General features: G+C 45.9%; 1 protein-coding gene across 1 annotated transcript; it reads right to left on the bottom strand.

Moving 5' to 3' along the window:
- Positions 1 to 12753: 12753 nt before the first annotated feature.
- On the bottom strand, positions 12754 to 13749 carry LOC149871164 (olfactory receptor 5AR1-like). The gene has a single exon (XM_090034580.1). It carries the CDS (start codon positions 13747 to 13749, stop codon positions 12754 to 12756), a length of 996 nt encoding a protein of 331 aa, XP_089890706.1.
- Between the last annotated feature and the right edge of the window lie 230 nt (positions 13750 to 13979).

Raw genomic sequence — 13979 nt, 5'->3', positions numbered from 1 at the left:
CAAAGTCCTCAGCTTGACCAGGAGTTCACCCGGGAACTGACTGAGGCCGCTTGCTCCAGGACCTTGGTTGTCATGGGTGACTTCAATTACCCAGACATCTCGTGGGAAGATCACTCAGCTAAATCTGAGCGGGCGCAAAGCTTTCTATCGTGCGTGGATGACCTCTACCTGACTCAAGAAGTCTATGGACCAACGAGAGGCAAAGGGCTGCTTGACCTGGTACTGGCTACGGGGGACGACCTAATTGGCGACCTAGTGATTGATGGGAAGCTGGGTGACAGCGACCATGAGCTGATCACCTTCACCATCTGCCATAAAGCTGGCAAGTCAGTCAGCAACACAGAAGTCCTTGACTTCAGAAAATCCGACTTTGACAAGCTCAAGAGGCTAGTCAGTCAGGCCCTCAGGGACCATGACCACAGGGAGTTGGGAGTTCAAGAAGAGTGGTTGCTTGTCAAGGAAGCGATCCTCAGTGCACAAGCTAAATCTATTCCAACACGGAGGAAAGGCAGCAAGAAGGCACAGCAGCCCCCCTGGCTCTCCAGAGACCTAGCGGACCTACTGTGGCTAAAAAGGAAAGCCTACAAAGGATGGAGGATGGGATTCACCTCCAAGGAGGATTACTCCGCGCTGGTCCGGTCCTGCAGGGAGCAAACCAGGAAAGCCAAGGCTGCAACTGAACTCCAACTAGCTTCAGGCATCAAGGACAACAAAAAGTCCTTTTTCAGATACGTGGGGAGCCGGAGGAAAAGCAAGGGCAATGTTGGACCCCTGCTAAACCAGATGGGGCAACTGACAACTGACGCCGAGGAAAAAGCCAACCTATTAAATAGGTACTTTGCGTCAGTCTTTCATCAGTCACACGGGATGCCCATGCCTGCTATGGGACAGGGAAATCTGGGTGAGGGGGATCCCCTACCCTCCATCAATGCTGACCTCGTGAAGGAACACCTTGAGAAGCTGGATACCTTCAAGTCAGCTGGCCCTGACAACCTGCAACCCAGGGTACTCAAGGAGCTGGCGAGCGTCATAGCCCAGCCCCTGGCACGGATCTTTGAAAACTCCTGGCGCTCTGGTGTAGTGCCCGAAGACTGGAAGAAGGCCAATATGGTGCCAATCTTCAAGAAAGGGCGGAGAGTGGATCCGGCTAACTACTGGCCCATTAGCCTGACTTCTATCCTGGGGAAGATCTTAGAAAAGTTTATTAAGGAGGCCATCCTTGAGGGACTGGCCCAGGCTAACATCCTAAGGGATAGCCAGCACGGGTTTGTTGCGGGTAGGTCTTGTTTGACCAATCTCATTTCCTTCTATGACCAGGTGACCTATCACCTGGACAAGGGAGAAGAGATTGATGTCATATATCTTGACTTCAAAAAAGCTTTTGATTTGGTATCCCATGATCACCTCTTGGCCAAACTGCCCAGTTGTGGCTTTGGCTCCACCACGATCCGCTGGCTGGGAAATTGGCTTCGTGGTCGGACCCAGAGGGTTGTGATTGATGGCAGTCACTCATCGTGGTGCCTTGTGACCAGTGGGGTCCCTCAAGGCTCTGTCCTGGGACCCATACTGTTCAACATCTTCATTAACGATGTGGACATTGGAGTCAGGAGTGGACTGGCCAAGTTCGTCGATGACACCAAACTTTGGGGCAAAGCATCCACGCCAGAAGATAGGCGGGTGATCCAGGCTGACCTGGACAAGCTCAGCAAATGGGCAGACGAGAACCTGATGGTGTTTAACACTGAAAAATGCAAGGTTCTCCAGCTTGGGAGGAAAAACCTGCAGCACCCTTATAGGCTCGGCAGTGCTACGTTGGTTAGCACTACAGAAGAAAAAGACTTGGGGGTCATCATTGACCACAAGATGAACATGAGCCTCCAATGCAATGCTGTGGCTAGTAAAGCGACCAAAATGCTGGCGTGCATCCATAGATGCTTCTCGAGCAAATCCCGAGACGTCATTCTCGCCTTGTACTCCGCCTTAGTGAGGCCGCAGCTGGAGTACTGCGTCCAGTTTTGGGCTCCACAATTCAAAAAGGATGTGGAGAAGCTTGAGAGAGTCCAGAGGAGAGCCACGCGCATGATCAGAGGTCAGGAAAACAGATCTTACGATGACAGGCTGAGAGCCATGGGACTCTTTTACCTGGAAAAGTGCAGGCTCAGGGGTGATCTGATGGCCACCTACAAGTTTATCAGGGGTGACCACCAGGATCTGGGGGAACATCTGTTCACCAGAGCGCCCCATGGGATGACGAGGTCGAACGGTCACAAACTCCTGCAAGACCGTTTCAGGCTGGACATAAGGAAGAATTTCTTTACTGTCCAAGCCCCAAGGTCTGGAACAGTCTGCCAGCGGAGGTGGTTCAAGCGCCTACATTGAACACCTTCAAGAGTAAATTGGATGCTTATCTTGCTGGGCTCCTATGACCCCAGCTGACTTCCTGCCCTTTGGGCAGGGGGCTGGACTCGATGATCTCCCGAGGTCCCTTCCAGCCCTAATGTCTATGAAATCTATGAAATCTATGAAACCAGCAACATGGAAATAAAGAACAGAACAGAACCCAGAAACTTCCCTGTTGTATCCCACCGGACAATGAGGGCAGCTGGAACTGCATGACCTCTTCTGAACAGGACTGGCCCTTGCCTGGGCATGTCCTTCCCATAGAAGACACAGGTATTCTATCTCTATAAGAAGGGTGGTAGAGTGTGACCTCCTTGGGATGCCCTCTCAATCCAGACCAGCACTATGCCACACCACCTATCCACCCAGAGGCCCTGCCATTGACCCCCTCTGGACAACACCTCCCTGGAGAAGACTTTGACTGGCCATTGAGGATCAACTCACATCCTGGGTAGGTAGCTATCACCTGCCTTCTTCCCCAAATCAGGGGACCGGAACTCTGTGTCTACACACCTAGACCTGAAATTTAAAATCCCTCCTTTAAGCCTTTTCTCTCCTGCTACTATTGTGTGAATGTGGGAGAGTTTGTGTGTGTGCATGTGGGAACCAATACTTTTGTGGGCTGTATAGTGTGTCACTTGTTTAATAAAACTGTTATTTTGGAACCCCAAGATGGATTTTGTCTTATTGATCTCCTTGCCCTGCTCCAATTTCTGGATGGGGACTGCATGAAACAGCACAGTCCCCAGCCACCTGCAAGCTACATGTGCTTCCCAGCATGGCCTGGGGGTGGATGAGAACTGTCCCGGTCAGAGGTGTGTTGCAGACAACTCCAGGCTGGGCACGGAACTGTCCCCATGAAGGGAGCTCCCTTGTGGTCAGGGAGTGGTGGCGGGAAGCTCCCTACTGCCAGGGCAAGAGAACATTGTCCCCACCCAGACACGCAGGGCAGGGGCAAGGGAGCTTGTCCCCCTCCCAGCTCTGCGCTCACCGAGCTGGGCAGAAAACAGCACCCCCAACCCCCATCAGCAGGGAGCTCCTAGCACTGGCTCCAGGACCGTGGGGCCACTGCTGGGAGATGCTTATCTCCTAGCAGCATCTTCACAACCACAGGGCCACTGCTAGGAGATAAGCATCTCCCAGAAGCAGCCCCAGGGTCATGGAGCTGGCACTGAGAGATAAGCACAGAGAACATCTGAACGTAAGGTATATGGCACCACATACCACACAGCTGTACTTATCTGGACCCAGCCTGAATGTTGCATCCTTTTGACACTCTTTTCCTACATTTGAACATTGAGTGTGATGACATAAATAAGTTGGCTTCATAGAAACATAATGTGAAAAATTAAGAACATAACAGCCCCAACCTTATTCAAACAAAGAAAAATGAAATCAAGAAAACAACAGACCTAGCAAGCACCAGGTCTTTTTTAATACAGTATTTCTTAATACAGACTTATGCACTAAAAGACATTCTCTTTCAAGAAACAGCCCTGTGTGCGTGAACAGCTATGCACAGCTGCACAGTTGAACAGCCAGAATATGTAGAATAGCATACAAGTCTCATAGGTCTATATCTAGCCTATGTGTCAGTGGTATTAAGTAGCAGCCCAGAAGAGGTTTTCAAGTTTGCAATTTTGAATTTAGGGTCGAACTGTGAAATTCTAATCTTTCCTGGTTTTCTAACTAGCCATTTCTTGTTTGGCTGCATGAGTTCTCACAACTTTTTAATACAGACTTATGCACCTAGGGACGTTCTCTTTCAAGAAGCATACCTTGTGTGCAGGAACAACTATGCACAGTTCCACAGCTGCAAAATCAGAACATGTAGAATAGCATCCACAGCTCATAGGTACATCCTTTCTGGCCATGTTGTGACTCCTGGACTTTGCCTCAGGAACAGAAAATGGCCACCTGCTTTGCTTTTGCCCCTTATACCTCCATGACTATGACTTTCATCTAGAAAGTCAAGGGGCTAGGTCCTGGACCCTGCCCCCTCCCCCACCAAATGGAGTTAGAATCATGGCCCCTTACACTTCCCAAAACAGCACTGAAACCAACACCCTGCAGATCAGCACTTAGTCACTTCATTTTAAGCTCAACTAGTAACATGATTACTGAGGGGGGAAAATGTCTGGAAGGAAGTGCACAGGGAAGCTTCCACTCCACTGGCAGACAAAGATCCAGGTTTGAAAACAACACCCTGATCCCCTATACAGACCAACAGCCACATCTCTTGAGCCACACACCCTATGCCTTTCCCCCTTCCTCCTAATCCTACATACCTCATTCTTCTGAGTGCCCAAGGGGGCCAACTTTAAAACCACACAGGCAAAGGGATCGTCTAATGGCTCACCTGTGGCTTAAATGTTATGCTGGTAAATCAGAACAACTCATAATCAAAACCCCTCTTGATGAGTGGGGCTTCTAAAACCCAAGTCCATTATTCACCCAGGCAAGGTCCCTGGCTATCCTGCATTTGAAGGGAAAAGAGAGGTCTCTTGCTCATTTTGTTGCTACCAGTCTGTAGGACTGCAAAATTATCCGCACATATCCAGGAACAGAATTCCACTGGAAGCATTATTGCCCCAAATGTCCTATAGAGGACCAAAATGATGACCATTTAGGCAATGAGGAAAGCATAGAATGCAACCTCAAATCTCCCTTAACGTATCCCAGTTTTGGATCTAGCTCCAGATTCTCAGTTGATATAAATAAACATTGACTTCCCTGTAGTGTTTGACAATTCACTAAGATCAGGATCTAAACTACTTCTATCGCTGTCAGTCTTCTCTACCAAATACCTTTAAATTATTTCATAATCAAAAAGGTAAACTGAGAATAGTACATTAGAAAAAAAATATTAAAATACTAGGATGAGATGCTTTAGTTTTCAGAGCTGTACTTTTTTATTATTATTATTTTGCAATGTATTCCCCTTGCCTAAGGAATCACCTGTATTGCTCACAACGTTGGAAACACTAGTATCCTTTGTCTCATCACTGTGTTACTCTATGACCAAACAAAAATAGATATAGCCACTGTTCTCCTTACACTGCATTTGTTCTTTTTGTGAATTGGCTGTATACTGAAAATATTTACAGATGTCACAATCAAAAGAGAACACATACCTTCTTTAGAGACTACATGAAGACCTATAAGAGCAGAAGGGAGCTGATTGTCATTCTTGGACCCAAAGAATTATGTGTTAGCAGTCAAAGGGTTCATTTATTTCTCTTTTTTAAGCAGGTGAACTCCTGAAGGGCCACAGAGCTGTGAATGTCTGGCCACAAAGAAACTGGATTATTATAACATCTTTCCTGTCTCCAGGGGACAACTGAGCACAGATGTGACATCTCTAAAATGTTTTTCAGCTGCCTGTTTTCATACATTCAGAAAGAACTGGCTTAGTTCCCTATTGTAATCATATTCCCCTTGTCACCTTAGGTAAGTATCTGAGGGCTTAACATAGGTGCTTGACATAGTTGCTTGACTGTAAGTGCTAAACTGAACCTAAGTCCTATTTTACATAATGGGACTTAAATAATTTAGCCCTTCATTTTTTTTTCTTTTGTCCACCTGTCACGTAACCCAGGAGCCACCCTAGGTCCCTAGCAATCTGAATTGTTGCCAGTAGTTTCTTAGGTGCTTAAATGTCTGCTATCAGGCCAGGTGAGGCCAGCACTTTCAAATTCTTTGGCATGCTTAGAAACTGGGCACCTGGATCAAACTCAAACATGTCTGCTTTTGCAAACGAGAAGTGCTTCCAGTTATAGTTCCTGATCTAGCCGATGTTCTTGGAACAAAATGCAAAATACAACTAAGAGCCCCTATCCCCTGACTCATTTACCCTATAGTCAAGAGATGGAGCTCTCTCCTGGGATTTAGCAGACACAGGTTTAAATTTTTCCGCAATCTAAGAACTCCTCCCATTTCTTGTCAACTGGAAGAAAGTCCTAATCACCAGGCTATTGTGTGCTCTTTCATGACTTTCTCACAATTTTCTCGGTACCATATGCTGAAGTTGTTTCATTTTGCATTATACCAATAACTCTTCTATGGACAAGAGAGAATAACTCTCTACCTTAGAGGTGAGAAATGTAGGCCTTTCATGGAAATGTAGTAAAATGTAATCCAGCCTGGGAGTCTACCTCAGGAATATAAGAAAACTGCCCTCCATCCTCCATATGGCACCACACAAAAATAACCTTTTTCTTAATGAACACCACAATTGAATCAGATGCTGTGAAAACTCATGCACAGGGCAGTATATAAAATACCAAAGTGAAGATAGGAAAGGGAGAGAGGGACCAATGAGTGGGGTGCAGGAGGCATTATTGGGAGACACAAAAAAATAATGAATCCAGAGAGACAAAGGGATTAAGAAAGCTCAGCCAGGTAATGAGAGAATAACCCATTGTCCCTATTTAGACAATACAAGAAAAAATGAAATAAATTATAAAGCACAAAATAATTATGATTCATAAAATAAAACACTTCATTTTGAAAATGATAATTTCTTTAATACTTTCAGACTACTGTTTTTCAGTAAAATTGAAATGAATATATGATAAAGATATCAACATAGCTGGATCAGCTTTTTCTATTCGCAAAGAGTTTCAATAAATAAACTAAAGAAAAGAAAAAAAACAAAACTGTCCATCTCTATTTTGGATCACAATCATATAAAACCACCAGAATCAAGCAATTTGTGATCTGTCTTATCTAGAGCCCTGCCACTGGCAGTATCCATTACCAGATCCTTCTTAGGAATTCCTCCCTGGAAATAGGATCTAGACTTATAACACGAAGGTTCATTTTCTTTCCAAAATCTCTGGTTTCACAGTTACTGATACCTCTGATATTCATCCTATTGGTATTAATGTCTAATTCCTCTGTTAATGCAGTTCAACTTTTGGCCTCTGTATGGCTGCTGATAAATGTTCATTTAAAGGTGTGATGGGACCTGATCCAAACAATCACAGCTTGTGCCATGCCATGAGTACATGGGGACCAGAGGGCTCCAGCACACAAATGCACCCCACTCCTCAGCTATGCGGAGCAGAGGCGGAAAGGACAGCATGGCATGCATGTGCATCCACACACATATAACCAACGTCAAGGCCCCCAGGACTGGGGCCAGACAGGGCAGTGTGGTGTGCGTGCATACCTAGCACACCCCCTGATGTGGAAATTTAGACAGGATTACTGTTTGGCTATTAGAAGCACTTTATTTTGCATGGCCATGGGAGAAAAAGCAAGGGGCAGCTAATTTTTAACAAAAGCAAAGCACAGACTTTTTAATAAACTGATAAGTCACATACAGATCTGCCAGCCCCGTAACATACTCTTGGCAGTCTGACAGTGACTCACCCTGGTGTGTTGCTGAACCAGGTGCGTTTTCTCAAGCTGTTTCCTCATAAACATATCCAGAAGGCCACTGTGTTGTTTCCTCTTGGCCTTCACCCACATCTCCCATCCTGTCCTGACCCCTTTCAGTACTTTTCCATTTCTTATCACCCCAACTCCATGGGTTTCAGAAGCAGGACAGTGTGGGTTCTGGGCCAGGGAGCAGCCCATTGGCTGGTCTTTTTGGAGGAAACTGAAGCAAAAGTCCCAAACTGGTTCAAAACCACCCACCTGTGCCCAATTCCTACGCCTGCTCAAGGTGGGGAAGTGGGGTATAAGAGATAGGTTGAGGTGGATGGAAATATGAACCTGGATGTCATAGTTAATGAGATGTCGTGGGTAATGTAAAGGGTGGTGGAAAGAAAACGGAGATGGGGAAGGGTAGTGAAATGCAGTAAATCAGTCATTGAATGATTTTTTTAAAAAATATTTTAAAAGAAATAAAGAGTAAAAAATTAAAGAATGGGTCATGTTTTAATTTATTGGGATTCAGATAAGGGTCGGTTTGTGGGTTGTGCTGGTTGTGCTTCTTAGAGTGGCGGGGGGTTCGGAGCTGGGAGTGGTAAGCAAAGGTGTCTTTGGAGGAGCTACTGACTCCAGCCCAGGAAACAAACCCTAGCTCATGGGGATCTGATTTGGCCTTGTTTCCCCACAACCCTCCTAGACCCCACCTCCAGACCTGTCTGTGCCTTGCAATTTGGCTAGCTGGCATATGCTTTGCAGGCTATTTGCATGGGGTTGCATGAGGGGGAAAGATTACCCCACTAGTGGTGGGAGGAGGTGTTGGTTTGGTGCCAGGATCACCCCCTACGTTTGGGAGATGTGAAGTTTGTCCGCACAGATTAGGAGGTTCTGAGAAGGAATCCTGCATTCTGAAATGCTGGAGGTCTGCAAATTGGGCAACACATTTATGAGCAGTGGCCACACATTACCGACACATGAGTTGGGTAACTCAGATCAGAGGTAAACCTGTCCTGGAATGGTGTAACTTTAAAACATCTACTTTAAGCCACCTGAAGTGTGCTTAAAACTACTTTCAGAACAATCCAGGGGTTAAGAGCGCCAGAAGCCACCAAAAATTAATGTGTAGCAAGGCCCTTAGGTATCTTCTCACTAAAATCTAGAAATGGGTGAGAAATACTTTTCCTATCTGAAACCCGGAGGGCCACTCCTTTCAGCAGAACAGAATCTGACTTTACAGTCTCTCTTGTAGCGTGGTCATCACAGCATGTTTAGTCTGAAGCTTTTAGTGTTACTGAATACTTTGGGCAGCATTCTATTCTTTCCTGGTCATTTAAGGGCACCTGCAGACATGCTGGATGTCTTTGCCAACATGTAATAATTAGCATACATTGGCGCGAACTTAATTAATTGAATCTACTGGGGTGTGCTAATGACCATACTCCAGCGGCCTCTGCATCACATGTATTCATCATCCCTGTGCCTCAAAATGGTGATGTGGGCACATTAACTAAAGCTCACCACATAAGCTTTAATTAAAGTAGCCCTGCCGCCATTTTGAAGTGCAGGGTGGTGCATACACGTGATGTTGTGGCACCGAGCTCCTCAGTGTATCCTAACACTGCACAGCCCAGAGCTGGCTGGGTGCTGCCCCAGAATGGGGACAATTACCATTCTTACAATTACTTACAATTACAATTACTGGTTGCTTGGGGAAACCCCTGCACAGCTTGGAGCTCATAAAACACTGCCCCAGAACAGGGAAAGTTCCCAGATAGCCCCAGGCTTCACAGCAAAGCCTCTCTTGGCATGGGGCTTGACCCCATGTGCACAGTGCAAGACAGCTGTGCAGCAGAGCTCTCTCTCAGCCCTATGCACATCAGGACCCTTCAAAATGTGTATGGAGCAAAGAGACAGCTTCTGCTGCCACTGGCAGAGCTCTCCTGACCCTGTGCACATGGAGACTGGCACCGTGCTCCCTGCCAGACTGTGGGACCAGTGCAGGGTTGGAGCAGCCCTATACCAAGTTGTCCCATTGACAGCAGAATAGCATTAATTGCATGAGTAGACCCATATTGTCATAGGTGTGACAGAAAAGTATTATTGCCTAATTTGCTACATATAATTTTAAACTGCCTCTGTTTTAGGCTTAAACATAGCTGATCACATGAGCAGGAGAACCTTCTCTGGATACAATAAACAAAGTGGAAGACATAACAGGAAGTTTTTGGCTCTCACCAAAATGACTTCACTCCTAGATAAGGAGGAAAAGGTTTCCATTCCTTTTGGGTTACAGAGCTTCAAGCTGTTCCCTACATGAACAGCACTGCCTCACTTTATGGAGCATAGGAATTTGGGAAAACACAGAAACCTTAGACTGGATTTCTGTTTCTTACTTGCATTTAAATGGCAGTTTTTGGTGATACCTTCTATTGGAACAATTGTACAGTTGGGAGAGATGTTGGCTAAGCAAAATCACTGGTTGGATGAAACACATTTCCCTTTAAAAAAATCAAACAAACAAAAAAACCCTACAATCCTAGCCCATTGGGATTAGTCTCAAAGGGCCTGGTGCCACCCCTTCTTTCCCCCACATGCTGGAATTTTTCCCAAGGGGCCTGGTACCATCCCCTCACATTCAAGATCACTGGGATCAGGTCCTGGGGGCCTGGTGCCCTCCCCCACTCTCAACCTGCCACATGTCAGGATGGCTCCCACTCAACCCTGTGTGTTGCAATTAGGCACTGGATCAAGCGTGCAGACTCCAGGGCTTCCATGGGTCTGGAAATCTGGAGGTGGTGGAGCAATGCCATTGATCACCCACTACCAAATTTTCAGACCTGTGGGAAGCCCTGTGGGCTGGACACAGGGCTGTGGACTGGAACAAGCCAATGGGCTGGGGGTTGAGCATCCATGAGCTATGCTAGTACTCTGTTCTCTTAATGGCATGCGATACAGTAGTAATCTATGAGCCCCAGGATACCTGACTGTCCCACAAACTGTCTGTGACTTCTCTGCCCTCTCTATGGGGCTAGTACAGACCTTTCCCCTTCCAGGGCTTTGGGCTCCCTGATACCATAGACCTGCCACTAGAGAACTGTGCATTCAGTTAGGAACAATGCCTGCCCCCAAACAGGCTCCTGGATGCCTCTTGTCTGGGTAACTGTGGATGTTTTGAGAACTGAATATTGGTAAAGAAGGAATGGAGGGTTGGAGGCAGGGATGGATCCACACGGGGTTTAATGGTGTGACCACACCATCCTTTCTGACCCCCCAGAAGGAACAGCAGCTAAGGAAATTTTTATCAGAATCAGGCAAGAAATGACAACTTTGTAGGCTGTTTCATGTTTCCCCATTATAGCCTATGGGCAAAATGTCAAAACAGCATAGAAACAGCTAAACTGTTTCCATGAAACAGAACAGAACAGTGTTTTCTAAACTAAACAAAACTTGAAAGAAAACACTGCTGAAATACAAATGAAAGTTGAAAGGAAAGCAGCTGTTTCTCACAGCCCTACTGCCCACTCCTAGCACCACTTTCAGGACACACATATTTGAAACAAAAAAAGCTTTATTCTCCACACAGCCCACAGCCACATCTTTCCCTCCTCCCCTCCTCAACACATAGAGCCCCCTTCCTCTTCCCTCCCCAACAAAAAGAGCCCCTCCACCACCTTCCCCACCCACCAACAATAAGAAACTTGCGCTGCAGTGTCAAAACTATTTACAACATCTCTGTTCTTTCTGCCCCTGCATGGGGGGTCACAGCTTGGGGCCTAGGGAGCAGAGCACAGGGGAAGGTGCCCAGAAGTCGAGCCTTCGGCAATTCCTCCACAGGTATGGGGGCTGTGTGGATCACAGCGGATAGTTGACTCGTGCTGCTGCAGCCCTTTCCAACACTCACCTGTGACCAAGCAACATCTCTGGCGGGGGACAGGCCAGGCAGAGGAAGCCTGTGTTCTGCCAAGGGGGGAACATGGGGCCTGTGCTGGTCCTGGGAAGAACACAGGACTCACCAGACTTCTGAGTGCTCCAAGGCACAAAGTGGCTGCTGGCTTTTATACCCCACAGTTAAGGGTTGCCAGACAGCAGGAGAGGCTCCCAGCCAGAAGCCTTGGGTCTGGGCTCAGGCTGGACCCCAAGCAGCAGAGAAGACCTGGCACTAAACCTAATACCAGGTCACATCTACATGTGTGTTACTGCACATTATGAAATCATGACTAAATTTGATACAGGCATTTGCAGGTATCAGAATTAGTCACACACAGCCATTTTAAATGTGCAGCAAGGGCATGCAAGTATCAATACATGCCCTTACTGCACAGTAAACTAGGCTATGGTGCATCAAGGTGTCTTGAGTAGATGTGCTCATTGTGTAACACATGTGGCAAAAATATTGACCCCCACTCAACTAAATCATCAAAGTTGGACTGCAGAGTTTCCTAGGAATATACAAAGGGGAAGGGATGTCTTTTATAGCAGGGCAAAAGAAAAACAACTTGTTTTACTTTTTACTTTAATTTTCAGGAGGAATGTAGCTGAGAAGAAACATTTATAAACCTTTTAACCAAGACCAGCAAACAGCCTATCAGAAATGGTCATTGGTAACGAGATCAAAGGTTCTACTGAGCCAGTGGGCCAGGGTTTGGTAGTAATAAGAAGTCCCTAACGGGTGCCTCTGGACCACCAGGGCTCAATCAAACCATGGCATGGTACTAGACAATACTCTGTTACCTGTCTCCATTGTATCCTTTTGATATAAGATATTCACCTTTAATTATCTCTGGCCATGTCTACATGAAATGGTACTGTGCAGCAGCATCAGAAAAAAAAAATCTTGTGGTGATGCTAATGCACCATAACACAAACTACAGAGCAGTAATTTAGTACTTGTTTAGGTAAGTACTAAATGATTGTGCAGTAATAACTTTTCAGTCTGCTGCTCATGTTGATGCAGCCAATGAATATCAAAGTTATTTCTCACTCCTCTGTCTTCCTCCTATTATTTAGTAAGAAATTTTTTGTGACATTTACACTCAACAAAAAAACCAGCTTCTTGTCTATCATCCTTCTGAATGCCTTTTTTACTTCCTTATTCCTCAGGCTATAGATCAGCGGGTTCAGCATTGGAATTGCAAGAGTGTAAAACACAGAGATGATTTTGTCCTGGTCCATGGAGTATTTTGAACTGGGCCGTAAGTACATGAAAGTGCCTGTCCCGTAGAAAACAGTGACAGCTGTCAAGTGGGAGGCACAGGTGGAGAAGGCTTTACGCCTGCCATCAGCAGAGTTGATTCTTAAGATAGCAACTAAGATATATATATAGGAGATGAGAATGGTCAGGAAGGTAATTATTACTATTGTGGTTGAAAATGTGAAATGAATCATGTCAGTGATGTGGGTATCAGAACAGGACAGCTTCAAGATTGGGGGCACATCACAGAAGAAATGGTTGATGATATTGGAATTGCAGAAGGACAGCCGAAATATAAAAATAGCCTGGACTGTTGCATTCACCCATCCTGTGAAGTAAGAGCCCAGCACCAGAAAGATGCAGAACTGCTTGGACATAATGACAGTGTAGAGCAATGGACTGCAGATGGCTGTGAATCGATCATATGCCATCACGCCCAACAGGCAGCATTCACAGGATACAGCAATACAACAGAAAAAGAACTGTGCAGCGCACCCGGTGAAAGATATGACTTTGCTGTCTGTGATGAAGGTCATCAGGGTCCTGGGAGCAATAATGGTGGAGTATCCAATGTCTAAGAGGGCCAAGTTGCTGATGAAAAAGTACATTGGGGTGCGAAGCTGGGAGTCCGTCCTGATTAACACAATCAACCCAAGGTTCCCCAGTAGGATTATCAGGTAGATGAAAAGGAAGAGCATGAAGAGGAAGATCTGAAGCTTTGGGTTGTCTGTGAAACCCAGCAAAATGAATTCAGTCACAGTAGTTGTATTCCTCTTTGCCATGTATCCCAGAGGTGCGTATTGTGCTGAAAGAGGAAATGAAGACAGAATGAATGAATAAAGTGGCAGAACATCAGAGTTATGGGATGTCTCCTTGAAGAAGACAAATCCAAGGTAGCAGACTTATCTGATAACACCATTATTCTCTAACATATTATGTTTTTGGGGGGGGTTTTTGTCACACTGAAGTAGTAGCTTATCTAGAGAATTTACTCATGGCTTAAGGCTGGAGA

This window comes from Crocodylus siamensis, chromosome 2 (assembly GCF_052110815.1).
Source record: "Crocodylus siamensis isolate JL-2025a chromosome 2, ASM5211081v1, whole genome shotgun sequence".
Classification (NCBI taxonomy): domain Eukaryota; kingdom Metazoa; phylum Chordata; order Crocodylia; family Crocodylidae; genus Crocodylus; species Crocodylus siamensis.
Note: the sequence above shows the minus strand (reverse complement) of the source record. Positions and strands in the feature narration are given on the sequence as shown.